The following is a 14189-nucleotide window of genomic DNA, read 5'->3' as shown; positions in this document are numbered from 1 at the left end:
AGTACTGTGTCCAGTTCTGGGCACCGCACTTCAAGAGGGATGTGGACAACATGGAGAGGGTCCAGAGGAGGGCCGCTCACATGATCAGGGGGCAGCAGGGCAGGCCTACAAGGAGAAGCTACAGGACCTGAACCTGTTCAGCCACAAGAGAAGGCTGAGGGGGGATCTAGTGGCCTGTTACAAACAAGTCAGAGGGAACCAGCAGGCATTGGGGGAGTCCCTGTTCCCCTGACCACTACCAGGAATGACTAGAAATAATGGTCCCAAGCTGTCAGAGGGTAAATTCAGACTAGACATCAGGAGACGCTACTTCATGGTCAGGGCAGCTAGGATCTGGAACCAACTTCCAAGCGAAGTGCTGGCTCCTACCCTGGGGGTCTTTAAGAGGAGGCTGGATGAACACCTTGCCAGGGCTGTTTGACCCCAGTACTCTTTCCTGCCATGGCAGGGGGTCAGACTTGGTAGGGTCAGAAGGGAGCTGAGTAGATCATCAACTATGAAACCTCATACAGGATTCCAGCTAAATGCAGTGTGCACACACAGGAGGGGACTGCACCACCTAAGCTGAGGCATGCACTCAAAGCACCTGGGCTACTCAGGTGTGCCAAATTGAGCAGCTGCATGAGCACTCACAGGATCGAGGTCTGATGTCGGACTGTTTGCACCACACAGGTGATAGCTAGAAAACGCTCTGGCTGTGACACTCTGTGCAGTGGCTGCGGCTAGGAGAAGCCATGGATCGAGTGTTTCAAATCCCTGCACAAAGCCCTTCCAGCTGCTGAATCGTTAGTTAACTCTGCTCTCCCCAGCTCCCACTCACCAAGAGTTGCAGCGCCTTGCGAGCTGCCGTAGCTCCACGATCAGCTACCCTGCCCCGGAAGAGCAGGGACGAGCGTGCAGCCGCAGAGCTTTGCTAAACACACTTCCTGGTCCCACAAGCCCTTGCGTTGCAGTTTCCCCGTTGTAGTCAGGCGGGGGTGAGATCCGTGCCCTATTCTCGGTTGCCCTGCGGGCTGCGCTCTTGGAGCAGGTCCGCTTCCTTTGTTCACAGCCACTTGGTAACTGAATAATCGCGCAAGGCTGTGAGCCGAAACGTCTTCCCCAGAGAACCTAAACATGCCCTAGTACAAGTGCGTGAACTAGATTCAAATCGCTCTGCTCTTTCCCATCCTTTGTGATATCACACCATGGAAAAGAGCAGACTGATTTAAATGGGAGCGATTTAAAATCGATTTAACCAGTGTTCTGAAAGTGCACAGCTTCATTATCTGGTCGCTGTGTCCCAACCTGTTCAGGCCCACCAAAAACACTCGGTTGTGCAAAAAGTCTGATAAAATACAACGGGAAATAATGCACGTGATGTATGCATGTATAATTTGTGTGCATGCCGAATTTCATTTGACTTGTAAGTCTTCATCTGGTCATTTTTATAAACTTTTTTTTGGTACAGCTAGGAGGATGAAAATCTTATTTAAAAATGTGGATAATGTTTGTTTCTGTTCTAGAAAAGTTCTGTATTCTGTTTCTATTTTACTAATGAAACCTTTCCCAGGGATCACTTCAGGTAAATGGCCCCACATCAAACATATTTCATGAATATTTTTGATAAAATTAGTGTGTGATGGTTTTGAGACTAAAACAGAGGAGTAGGAACTAAAGAGACTCCAAACCATGTGATTCTACTTTTGCAGATTCATGGTGTAATTTCATTTAACCTCAGATTCTGCAAAATGAGCCTTTAACATCCACAGTGTGATATTTTATTCAGATTTGCAAAGTGATGTGAGGGGTTTTTTATTATTGTTTTTTTAGCATGGTTTTGGTGCATTAGTTACTAGTATAAAATACCTGGCAGTTAAATAATCAAGGGTGGTGACCTTTATAACTGTTTTTATAAGTCAGAGCTAATATCTGTTGACTTTAATAAATTAAAAATAGGCAACTGAGGTTTATTGAATTTTTCTCGTTACTGATTGCTTCAGGCTTTGACTTGCATTAAGACAGGTGCAGGACAGTTGTTTATACATGCAACTTGAATGGCAATTAACTTTAATTAGTCAATATTGTCAGGAGGGAAAAAGTGTTAACTCTGTACTTTCCAGGTATTTAGGGTGGGGCAATGAGTGGGTAAAATCCCAGAATAAAAGACTTTGTTCCAAGGGAAATCTGACCTCTGTTCTTAGTTATCCACTTTGAATCAAGTTTCCATTGAGCTGAAAGAGCAATTCACACATCTGTAGCTGTTTCTCTAGTTATAGTTGAGAAGATGATTTTTACAATGCTCCTTTGGGCCTTACCTCAGAAATTACAAATGTCCTTTAGGTGCTGAAGGTTGCCTAGTTCATCAGTTCCCAATCTGTGGTACATGTAGCACCAGTCCCAAGTGCACAACCTGTCAGTGGTACACATTAACAGATTTATTACAATTACTTTATATGACAAAAATTTGCCGGTGGTACCTAAGGTTGAACTGAAAAAGTTGCTGGTGATACTCAGGGTTGTATCATTTTAAATTGGTGGTACACAATCTGTCAGTTTGGGAACCACTGCCCTAGATTATTCTGTCCCAAAGTACTTTGGGAGAAGGTTTAATATAAATCTGTTTGTTTTGTGTCACTGGAACCAGGAGTGCTTTTCACCTGAACTTCACACTTAAATCAGACAACACAAATGGTGGAGCATCAGTAAGCTACTGTAAGAGTGATGTTACTGTGATGGTCCAGAAATTGTGTGAGGGGTAGGGATTTCTTAGAGTGGTATCTTTTATTAGATTAACTAGATAGGCAAAGCTTATTTCTACAGCTAGAAATCCTTTATATAGTTGGTCCAATATAAGCTATCACCCTAAGGAATCCTTGTCTTGTGCCTGAAACAGCATAGCCCAAATTTTTCTCAGTGAGAACACTAAGAACCGTGTCCTGCAAATGGATGAGAGGTGGTACAAGGGTCCCATAAGACCAGTCCATGTGCAGGATGAAGACCTAGGACAAATACGCTAGGGCTTCTCACCACTTGGAGATCCGTTGGGACTTGCGGTGGGAGAAGCGACCGTAATAGCTGACTGGCTAATGGGAAACAAGGAACTCTTCTTGCTGGGAGAAGTGAAATAGCGCTTATCTGTTCGCATTGCCTGGGCACACCCCTGTTCCGAGATGAAAGGCTCTGTGCACCCAGCCTCGGGGAAGGTAGCCGGGCCAGAATCAATCAGAGACCCGAAAGGGAGGGCTCCCTAGCGGGCCCCAGGCGGCCACACCGGTACTGCAAGCCCTCAGCCCGCCCAGCAGCGACTGCGCACGATTCCAGTCCGCAATCCATGGGGGACTGCCAACCGGCAGTCCCGCGCGCGGGAGCGGACAGGTGCGCCCCGGCCGCGTTGCTATGGCTACACGCGGCCCACTTCCCGCCTTCCCGGCGCGCGCGGAGCCGGGCTGCGGTGCGCATGCGCCACGCCAACGGACCTTATATATAGGGGGGCGGGCAGCGGCGGAGCGCGTGCGTGCGGGCTGGCGGTTGGAGCTGAGGCGATGTCGCGCTACGGGCGCTATGGCGGCGGTAGGAGCCGGGGCGCGGTGGGTGGTGCGGGTGAGGGGCTCCAGTTGCCGCCGCTGGGTGGACAGGGAGAAGGGGGAAGTTGGCCGCGGCGGAGCAGCCTGGGCCGCACTGAGGCGGAGTGGGGCGCCCGTCGCCATTTTGCGCGGCCGCGAGGCGAACGCCTGGGAGGGGCGCCGGGGCCGCGAAGAAGGATTGGGCTGGGTTGGGCCGGGGCGCGGGGTCCGCTCCGTGCCCGGTGCAGCGGAGGCACCGGGCAGCGGGAGGGGGAGGGGCGGCGCGGGCGGCGCGCGCCAAAATGGAGGCGGTGCCAAAGATGGCGGCGCCTGGGCGCGCGGGAGGCCCTGCAACGGGCGGGGGTTCGCGTGGAGACCCCGAGCCGCTAACCGCCGCTGTCTCCCGGCAGAGACCAAGGTGTACGTGGGCAACCTGGGCACAGGCGCCGGGAAGGGCGAGCTGGAGAGAGCCTTTAGCTACTACGGGCCGCTACGCACCGTGTGGATCGCCCGAAACCCGCCGGGCTTTGCCTTCGTGGAGTTCGAAGACCCCCGAGACGCTGAGGATGCTGTTCGTGGACTAGATGGGAAGTAGGTGTTGTTTTTCTTTTAGCTTTTTATTCACTTATTTTTAACAAGTTGCTGGCTCAGTGTTTGAGATTTGTCTTCAGTTAAGGCGTCTCTGATGGGGATTTAACAAGGGATAAGTATACGGGTTTCCCTCGCTTTATATGGGTTCCGTATGTGCAAATTCGTTCTCATGCCACGACCCTTTTTATACCAAAAATGTGTTGTGTGTGAGGTAAATTCCCTCTTATGCGAGCAGTGTGGTAGACCCCGACAGTCAGCTGCTTTGTGAGGTGCATTGGGGGTGATAAGCACCAAAATATAGTCTCCTGTGTGGATCTGTGCTCCTTGCTTGTTGTCTGCAACACGTTTCTGTAGTTGCCTTCCCCATTATGGTAGTGCCCTGTGCTTGTGTGTACTGTATGCTCTTGGTGAGTACCAAAATTGTCTTGTAAAGTGGTAGAAATGGGTCTGCAGGTCAGTACAGTTGAGGTCTTGGAACATATCCCTATTTATTACATTGTAAAGTGGGATCCCTTTTGCGAATTTGAGTTGCGTGCCATTTTTCAGAAACGGATGTACAACATAAAGCAAGGGAAACCTGTGTCACTTACCCAGTTTCACTTTCTCAATTGTAGGGTAATCTGCGGCTCCAGAGTTCGCGTAGAGCTGTCGACCGGAATGCCTCGTCGCTCCCGCTATGACAGACCTCCAGCCCGACGGCCGTTTGATCCTAACGACAGGTGTTACGAATGTGGGGAGAAGGGTCATTATGCGTATGACTGTCATCGTTACAGTCGTCGGAGGAGGAGCCGGTACGTACGTGACCGGAGTGGTTGGTTGGTTGGTTGGCTAGGCCTGTTACTCTGGTAGTTTTTGTTAGCACAGAAGAGATTGTTACGCCGGTTTTGGTTATGGTTAACGTTAATATTATAACTAACTGTGCAGGCGTATGTTGCGATTTGTTGCTATTTCGTATGGACTGTCACTATCTTAATAATCAACCTGGTCAAAACCTTTCAGGTTTCTTCGTTTGAGTCAGTCGCCTTGATTCAGAATGTCACGAGCCTTAAGATTTCATGCTGAGGCGCCTTGCAAATCCGACACTTAAGATCCTCCTAGACCTTGAGGTGATCAGCATAAGAGGCCAGATCCCCTCGAGCCATCTACACCTAGCTTCACCTTATTCTTTAAGGGCAGAAAATTTGAGACGGTGACCGCCGTAACAGTAAATTTGGCTTTCAATTGGGGCCCCCCCCTCCGGTTTAGAAAGAGGAACACCAGATTGACCACATGCCCACCTAGAAAAATCTTCTTGCGTCAATCAAGCCTCACCCTGGCTCATTTGGCTGTCAGTTTGATCGTCGTTAGATTGAAGAGAACACCTAGATGCAGCGATCGGCTATAGATACTTCTAGATCGTCTAGATCTGCTAGACCTTGGGCCAAAGAGGGTCGACCTGCAAACTTGCAAGGTTTATTTTAAATACACATTACAGTGTTTTTTTTTTAATTCTAATGTAATTCTGAAATGTAATTCAGCTTTTTTTAACATTTTTCTAGGTAGTAAAAATTGCTCAAGACAAATAGGCCCTGAGTTTTTTCCAACTGGCAGACACTAGTTTTTTAGTTGTCTGACTTTGACGTCAGCCGAGGCTCGCTTGCACTAATTGCTGGAATGTTGTTCTGAAAACTTTTGTCTCTAACCTAAAACTAGGTCACGGTCTAGATCCCATTCAAGATCCAGAGGAAGAAGGTATTCTCGCTCACGCAGCCGAAGTCGTGGGAGAAGGTAAACCAGAAACTATCTTATGCTTTCATTTAGGGAAATTGTCTAATGTGTTGTGTTTTAAAAAAAAAAAAAAAATTCTCTTTGCAGATCCAGGTCAGCTTCCCTTCGCCGATCACGGTCAATTTCTCCTCGTAGATCTAGATCAATCTCACCCCGCAGGTCCCGGTCTGGTTCCCTAAAAAGATCAAGGTAATTACCAGATAATGCTTCCTTTCAAGAGGCTTGTTAAAAAAAATTATACTTGAGGGATCATGTGGGGTAGGGGAAGGTAGTTTGGAGAGCAGATTCTGTGGAAAGATTGTGGCATTTTTGCAGTGCAGAACTGATGCACTGAAAGCTAAATTGAATAATATGAACTCTTGGGTACAGGGAAAGGCAACCTAAATTATCAAGGGTATAGAATAGTTGCCATACTAGGTGAGACGAAGAAGGGTAAGACTTCAGTTTGGAAAGGAAGAGGAATGTAATAGAGATCTAAGAAATGGAAGGGTGTGTGGACCAAGTGAACAGGGAACTAACTATTTACCAAATCACAGAATACTAGTTCTAGGGGCGCTTGCTGAAAGTACATTTTTATGCAGTACATAGTTAACTTGTGGCATCCGTTGTCACAGTAGGTAGCAGATAGCATAGCCAGGTTTGGAAAGGGGTTAAATTAATGGATGATAGTTCTGTTAATGGCTATTGAACAGAATGGTTTCTCTAAACCAATAAATACCAGTTAGGTTATTGAATAGGGGACAGGAGTTTTCAAGTCATGGTTTGCAGGCCCTTGGGGCTCTGCAGACTGTCCAAGAGGCCCACAAAAGATGACTGTGATCAATCAAAGGTATGTGAATACCCACACTTAAAATTCAAAGGGGTCTGCACTTGTGAAATTTTTTGGGTGTCTACAAGTGGCAAAAGGTTGAAAACCACTGGAATGCAGGGGATAGATCCCTCTAGTGATGTCTTGTTTGATGTTCTCCCTCTAAAGCGTCCAGCCCTGCCACCGTCAGACAGGATACTGAGCTAGATAGACTACTGGTCTGACCCAGTACGGCACCTCGTTTTCCTAATTTCCTTTGAACAGAACTTGTGAAGCTGATGTTTGGAGTTTGAAACTACAGTTTTAAAGCTGCAGCCTTTCTGTATAATATTAGTGTTATTTCCACATCATAATGTTCAAACTAAAAAGGACTGCTTTAAACGCTATTAATATTTTCTTCTCGAAGTGGATTGGTTTTCATTAATTTTTCTTTTAAATTGAGGTCTAGATCGAGGTCAAGGTCCAGATCCCGGTCTGTTACATGGCCAAGAAGCAGGTAAGATCTTTGCCACAATTGGCCATAGAATGATTAAGGAGATTTAAGGGTTCATCTAGTCTAATACTGTGCATAAATGCAGTTGTTCCTAAGCCATTCTCGAAAGCCTTAAAAAGTCTTTTAAAACCTTTTAAGGAAGAGAATTGATGAGTTCCCTGGCCCTCGTGCTCTATTATAGTTCTTATATTTAAGAATTGATCAGGAAGTAGGTAGGAAAGAAAGAGAGCGGTGAAGATGACAAGAAAGATGGAGCTCTTTGAGGAGAACTTAAGGAAGAAAAACATCAACTGGGCTTTGGAGTTGGGAGAAAGAAATGAGAATTTGCTCCATGAGGAGAACTGTGGAGCAAAGCCTTTTGCTGCCAATATCTTATTTTTATGTCATGAGCACTCCATTGAGCCTTAATAGTTTTCTCCAGTTTAACTTTCCCATTTTTATTCCCCCCGTCCATGATAAAAGATAACTAGTGTTAACTGCAGTATTCCAAGTGAGGTAGATTCTGTAGCATACTCTTGCATATCAGCTGTTCACTTTTAGCAGTTAGGACTGTTTTCAGAGTCCGATTATTTTTGGTTCTTGCATGTTATAAAATCCCAGTATTCAGACTTTAAGATGCATGCTTGTGGAAAACTTTCAGTGAAAGTATGCAGTTTAAGCGGTTGCTGTAGTAAAGAAAACATCAGAGTTGGCATTAGTCAAAAGCAGCCAAGAACTGGTTTTGTTCAGCAAGTTTGATTTCTAAAATATTCACTTAGTGGTTAGAGAATTTCATGACTTCACAGCAGAACAAAGGAAATGTGTGCATAGAGCTGCTATAGTTCAGAGCCAGTTAAATGTTCTCAGGTTTAAGTTAGCATCAAACATATACAGTCATACAGCATGGGAAATCTAGTGCCTTACTTACAAAACAGCTACCATCAGAGAGAATCTTGTGCTAAGGCCTTTCATTGGGAAGGTTTTCTGGAGAAAGTGGTACACCTGGCTTCCGTACTGTAGAAATTATTAAGTTGAATTCCACATTATATATGGGGGGGGTGTAAGCCAGACAAGATCCTCACATATATTTATTATGTGACTAATATATGTTCCTAAGGATAGCTGCTACTTGAAGATGAGTATCACAAGAGTTGAAATACAGAAACTGATGCTGGGCAATGATACTAGTAAATTCTTTTTGTACAGTGGTCCAGGTACTTTGGGGGGAAGATTGCCAATTTCAACAATTGGGGCATGACTTCATTAACATATAAAGCATAGCTAAAATTGTGCTTTAGGTGGTCGTGTGGGTGGTGCTTTGGCTTTGTTTTTGAGACTTTTGCACAAGCGAGCTGGTAAGCATTTGGTGCACACAAGCTAGTCAGCAGGGCTGATTGATTGATTGATTTTTTGCATTATCTTTGTAATGCAGAGATGAAAAGAAATACAAGAATCAATATCAAGATTGCTAGAGCACAAGGGTCCTATGGCTACAGCCCAGTGGTTGAGTGACTTTTTGTTGACAGGCCTGGATTGTTTCCTTCAGCTTAAAGTGTTACATAATGTTTTGCACCTTGCTATCCCCAAAGTTTATGAAAAACTGGAAATAGCCAAGGGAAGCCTTGGCTACTGGAAACCTAAAATAGCTTTTACAAAGAAACCTGTCTAAAAAATTTAAGCTATTGTCATGGATAGTGCTAGCAACATTGTTTTCCAGGGTAATCCCTCTGAGAAAAAAATAGCAGTTTTCAGTAGAGAGATATATAGTTGAAGATTTAAGTGCCTGGTCCTTATTGACATGAGTCTTTTCAGGAGAGTACTATTGCAAAACTAACATTTGACTCTCCAGAAGGCGGCATACATTCATCTTGGTGAAAACTTTCAAGTTTGGAATATAAAAAGCAATTGGTTGCCATGCATTACTAGTCAAAGCTTTGTTCAGTGTACTCCTGTGAATGGTCTCATGTATCGAGCATTAATCTAGAACAGGATAGTGAATGAAAACTGCCGCATACAATACTAAAAGAAATTCCTCTGAAATTTAGCAGCAAAAGCTCCACAAACTGATGGATTTTGACCTTTAGGTAACTTCACTTACATGCATGCCACTGGCTCCATTGCTGAGTTATATTTCTCTCCTATTGTAGGTCGGGGTCCCGTGGTAGATCTAAATCTGGCTCACCTGCTAAAAGGTGAGGGTGTAAAGCAGAAGCCTTCCGTAAATACAGTTATTTAGTATTGCTTTGTTGGGATTCACAAAGCTCTTTGCTTGGATCAGTATGTCAATTTACATTTCAAAGGATTTCTTATTGGTAGGATTTATTTATGAGAAATTCTTACAGAATTAGGTATCCTTGGTCTTATCCGATACCATTGTGGCTCTATAATGATGGCTTTGCATGCATAATAGGGGGTTACCCTATTCTTAATGTCTTTTCTTTCTCCTTCTTTGTGTTTTGCTTAAGCTTTTCGTAATTTTCCCACACAGTTCTTGTTTCATCTTGCTCACTTTTGCCACTTTCAAGATACTGCACCTGTTTCGCAAAATTACTTTAACAATTTAGTGATGCTTTTAAAACATTTGTAGGAGTTTTCCTCTTTGAAGGGTTTCAAGTTAGTTTTTTTCTTAGCTTTTCCAGCAATGTTGTTTTCTGATGTCTTTGGTCTGAAGCTTGCTGCTCGGAATGAGTTTTTGTGATAAATTGTGGATACTTATCTTCAGTGCTAGTAGGGTTGGTGGGGATTAGTTTAAATCTGCACACATTCTTTGCAAAGGTTTCTGGCTAAATTGTAAGCAATAATTAATCTTAAGTGCAGTCCAGGGCTTGGAGATTTGTATGGTCTTGTCTGGAAATTAAAACATCATTTTAAGTTTTATTGGTTAAATTTTATTTTTCCCATTTTGACAGCCGATCAAAATCCAGATCACCATCTCCAAAGAGAAGGTAAGTTGACTAATGTAGACAGGACTAACATTGGAGTGCGTTCATTGATTTATACTCGAGTCAGAGTTGTATCAACACTGAAGCTATTAACAGGCTTTTCCCTGTGTTTCTATTCCAAATTTAAAGCATAACCTTTGATGCTTGGAGTTATAGACTGGTCTTTTAAACACATGGTAGCATTTATATTGTGAAAGCATGGGGCTAGATATAAAGGTGTATGAAAATGATACAGGACATGCTTTGAACATCTTGCCTCTGGCTATTGCTGAATTACTTCACTGATTTCATAGAATCAAAGGACTGGAGGGGGTCTATAATATTGAGTCTGGTTATTGGAGAGTTCATATGTGAGCACATAAGCTTAAAGCAGAAAATACATTTATGGATGAATAGTGTGAAAGCTTACCTTAGAAAGTTGAGTTAGTGACTTGTAACAAACTAATTTTTATTCAGAAGGAACAAGTCTATGAACCTTGCATTCTAATTAATCCTTTTATAGGCATCCTGAATCCAATTTATCAAAAGCATTTTTAAATAAAGTGGGAGGATCTGAATAGGAAATATGTAAATGGTTTTGAATAAAACCAAAAAAGAACTTCATACTTAATGTAGAAAGTGGACTGAAGGCATTTTGTAACATAGCTATCTGTTTGAATTGAGTCATATTGGTGTAATCTTTTGCTGGCTGCAGCAGCTCTATTTTTTTATTGTTGACGTGATAAAAGCAAGATGAAGTTCCCAGTGCTTTTTGTAATCCAGATGAATATTTGTCAGACCTGCATATTTTGGCATAATCATTAGCCTCGCTTTTCCAGTTTTAGTCAAAGCTGTTTTAAGTAGTTTCCATTAATCTGAGTTTAAGAATCTTCTTCAGGACATCTGGAGGCATGTTTGTTAAGATGGGTAAAAATCTTCTATGGAATGGAAATGTATGGGAACTGGCATAGGTAGTAACTTTCAGGCTGATGCTCACTTCCTAAGAAGTTTTACCCTCAGTGAGATCTCTTCTGCTTCTGAGAGTTTCAAACTCAGTGCATATTTACTGCACATTTTTGTGATGGCCTGCTATCAAATCAATACTGGGGAGTTACTCTTGCTAATTTCTGTTTCTTTCACTTTCAGCCGTTCACCATCAGGAACCCCTCGAAGGAGTGCAAGTCCGGAAAGGATCGATTAAAATTACAAAATAAACCCTTTAGGAAAAAGATATTTTGTTTACATTATAAGGGATTTTGTGGTGTCTTTTGATGTAAATGTAAGGATTTAGCTAGAAAGATATATCAGTCAGTTGGCAATTGACATGAATCTGGATCTTTTAAACATCAGTAGACTAGTGCACAGCTTTTCTTGTACGTATTAACATCCTGTGATCTGGAAACGTGGGACTTTTTTATTGGCACATTGAAATAAAATGTATTTCTAACGAAAAATCCTTTTGTGGTAAACCTACTACTTCTGTTACAACTTGGTTATCTTAAATTGTGTGCCACTGAAGTTGATGTGCAGAACATTAGACTTCTAAAAATGGTGATAATATTGGTGTAACCCCAAGGAATCAGTCATTGCCTTCCTGTTTGTTTTTGGATAGTCCCTGGTAGTCTGGACTTCCTGTTTCTGCTTCCATTTTAAGATGCACAAAGAGATGAAATTTTAAGTTATCTATAAATGGTTTCTGTGAAAGGTATTTGTGCCCTTCTTTTGCTTTATGGTATCTAAAAGTGATCTGCAAGAGGCCTATTTTTTCCACTTGATTTTTACTTAAAATTTTTATTCAAGACCAATGATGTACCAGATATCTTGGTCTTAGCTGAAGGTGCAGAGGTCTTTACTCAAAAAGTTAAATTGTTGGAAGTTAAATGAGTATCAGTAAAAAGGTCTATATACATACTAAAAATCTGTAACAGCTCAGTCATATTTCATCTGGCTTTTCAGTCATATACTGTAAAGAGAAATGTGTATTTCTTAACTTATGAAGAAGAAAACCAATGGCATAAGCACAACACTTTGTATTTAAAAGTGATCTATGACACACATTCAGGGAAATTAGTGCAACAATATTGTGGCATTTTTCTCTCCTACGGCTTTTTCAGTTTTTCCTCTTAGACCGGGGGTGTCAAACTTCAGGCCTGCAGGCAGGATCTGGCCTGCAGAGCCCTGTTGTGTGGCTAGTAGAAGAGCAGGGAATTTGGGGGTGGGACCCGTTGCCTAAATCTGGGGTGAGCCGTGTTGGGTATGTGTTGGCAGTGGGGGGCAAGCGACTGCTGCATTAGCCACTGCTACTTGCTACTTCATCTGGATCTTGCTTGCAAGGAACCCTGCAGTCCAGATCCAGCCTGCAGGGGTGAGGTGAGTTTGACGCCCTTACCTTAAACAAACTGAGCTGCTACAACTACTCAAATGCTGCAATCACAAAACAGCCTTTTTGCTGATGATTAAAAATAAAATTGTCTAGTGATGGACTAATTTCTAACAGCAGATGGAATATTAAACAACTTAATGAATTGTGAGCAAGTATGCCAAACCCTGTAAGCAAACTTGACTATAATTAACTGGCAGTTGCAAGGTATGGTACTTCCTGCTGAAACTGACCGTGGCTGCCTATAGGCTTGATTAACAAGGACATTGTTGGATTGCCAGCATCCTTTCTGAGAAAAATTCAAGCACATTCATATTCTAGGATATTTTGCTGTCACTTTGAATAGTAAAAATCTATTGGGGTTTCCCAAAAAGGATTTAAGTTTGAAAGGGTAGATTTCTGTTTGGGCTTCTACTGAACCAGTTAATGGCAGATCACATCTTTTTGAAAGTGCAAACTTTAAAATTCCCTTCATGGACATTAAGACTAAGCTTGGGTAACCCACAATTTTCAGATAACAGACTTTTCATTTAATATTACATTTGCCACCCAGTAGACTCGAGTGATACTTTGAAAAGGTCTGGCTAATGTCAAGTCTTAAATCTACCAGTCACTTTCGTAGACTTTCTCTTTTTTTTTTTTTTTCTTGTGTAAAGTTGCGTGCATATACAGTGCATTAGTGCTTAGCAATGGGAACTGATGCTCCAGGTCCGAATTCTGCTGTGATTTAACATTCTGGTAATATCCATATAATGATTGTAAACTGCAAAATGGGAGAAGGAGGTGATAACGTTGTATGATTTTTCCCTAAACGATTAGCAAAAATACCCAGATAGCTGTTTCTTATGACATTCATTTGTATGGAGTATAGACTATCCATTGCCTGGCAGTTTTACAGTAAAAGTACCACACAGGTGGTCTTGAATTTGATCAGCTTTTTCTCTTATCTTTCTGTACTGTTACGGCAAGCCTACTCCACAATAAACCTGCAGACTAAAACCACTCTACTGGTACCTCTCTTCTTCAAGACTCTTTCTACCCTTTAAAGCAAGGAGGACTCAGTTGCTCTTCCTTGGTTGACAGTCTACTCTGATCACTGAAATACGATTTCACCAAAAGTAGGTGCTTTGGGGTGCAGGAATATACCAAGTAGAGGTAGTGTTAATTTGCGATTCCCTGCATGGGGCAATTATACTGCTGTCTGAACTGGGCGGTCCAGACTGCAAAGGAGCTGCTAGCAGCATTAGTACTTGCTAATGCTGCTGTTTGCCATTGGGGTGAATCTCCCCCTGGTGTGTAGGGGTTATTCCTGTCCACGTGTCCACTTTCCACCACCAGGACTAGGTTCAATTCTATTGGAACGTGTAATAGTGCGGTTCATCTTTCTTTCACAGAGTAGGTCTACATTTCAATGTATCATGGTACCTTGGTCCATAGCCTTGCAAGTTTTGAGGCAAAAGCATTCCTTGGCCATGTTGTCTAACATGGAAAGCCTTACCTGCATCCACACTGCTTAGTCCTTTCTTTTGGAGCTCAGATTTTTAATTTAAACACAATCCAGTACAGTCCTAAAGGCTGCTCTAGTATAACTTCTCCCTTAATAACTTGGGGTAGTTGTTGATCTCGTTCCACCGCTGTATGTGGTTAGCCCAGCTTTGCTGCCCAGTTTTTGGAGCAGTGGTCAGAACCATAGATCTGTGTATGG

At 43.0% G+C, this 14189-nt stretch overlaps 2 protein-coding genes across 4 annotated transcripts in view; one reads left to right on the top strand and one right to left on the bottom strand.

Annotated features, from left to right (window-relative positions):
- GEMIN6 (gem nuclear organelle associated protein 6) overlaps positions 1-981 on the bottom strand; it is an 8054-nt gene extending 7073 nt beyond the window's left edge. Inside the window, exon 1 of the mRNA XM_019549054.1 lies at positions 821-981. The gene's annotated coding sequence lies outside the window, so the exon portion shown is untranslated. The remainder of the gene's footprint in view (positions 1-820) is intronic.
- Positions 982-3457: 2476 nt separating this feature from the next.
- On the top strand, positions 3458-13486 carry LOC109319460 (serine/arginine-rich splicing factor 7). 3 transcript variants are annotated; one of them, XM_019549046.1, is made up of 9 exons: positions 3458-3552; positions 3956-4136; positions 4751-4855; positions 5829-5903; positions 5991-6092; positions 7154-7207; positions 9331-9375; positions 10093-10128; positions 11251-13486. In XM_019549046.1, the coding sequence occupies exons 1-9, from the start codon at positions 3525-3527 to the stop codon at positions 11303-11305; spliced, it is 681 nt and encodes a 226-aa protein (XP_019404591.1). In that variant the 5' UTR covers positions 3458-3524; the 3' UTR covers positions 11306-13486. The 3 variants fall into 3 exon arrangements, with proteins under 3 accessions (XP_019404591.1, XP_019404589.1, XP_019404590.1); XM_019549044.1 differs by having other exon boundaries at positions 4751-4927; XM_019549045.1 differs by lacking the exon at positions 9331-9375 and having other exon boundaries at positions 4751-4927.
- The last annotated feature ends 703 nt before the right edge of the window (positions 13487-14189 follow it).

The sequence above is a fragment of the Crocodylus porosus genome, unplaced genomic scaffold (assembly GCF_001723895.1).
Source record: "Crocodylus porosus isolate Cpor-Errol unplaced genomic scaffold, CroPor_comp1, whole genome shotgun sequence".
NCBI lineage: Eukaryota > Metazoa > Chordata > Crocodylia > Crocodylidae > Crocodylus > Crocodylus porosus.
This window is presented reverse-complemented; position numbering and strand designations above follow the sequence as displayed.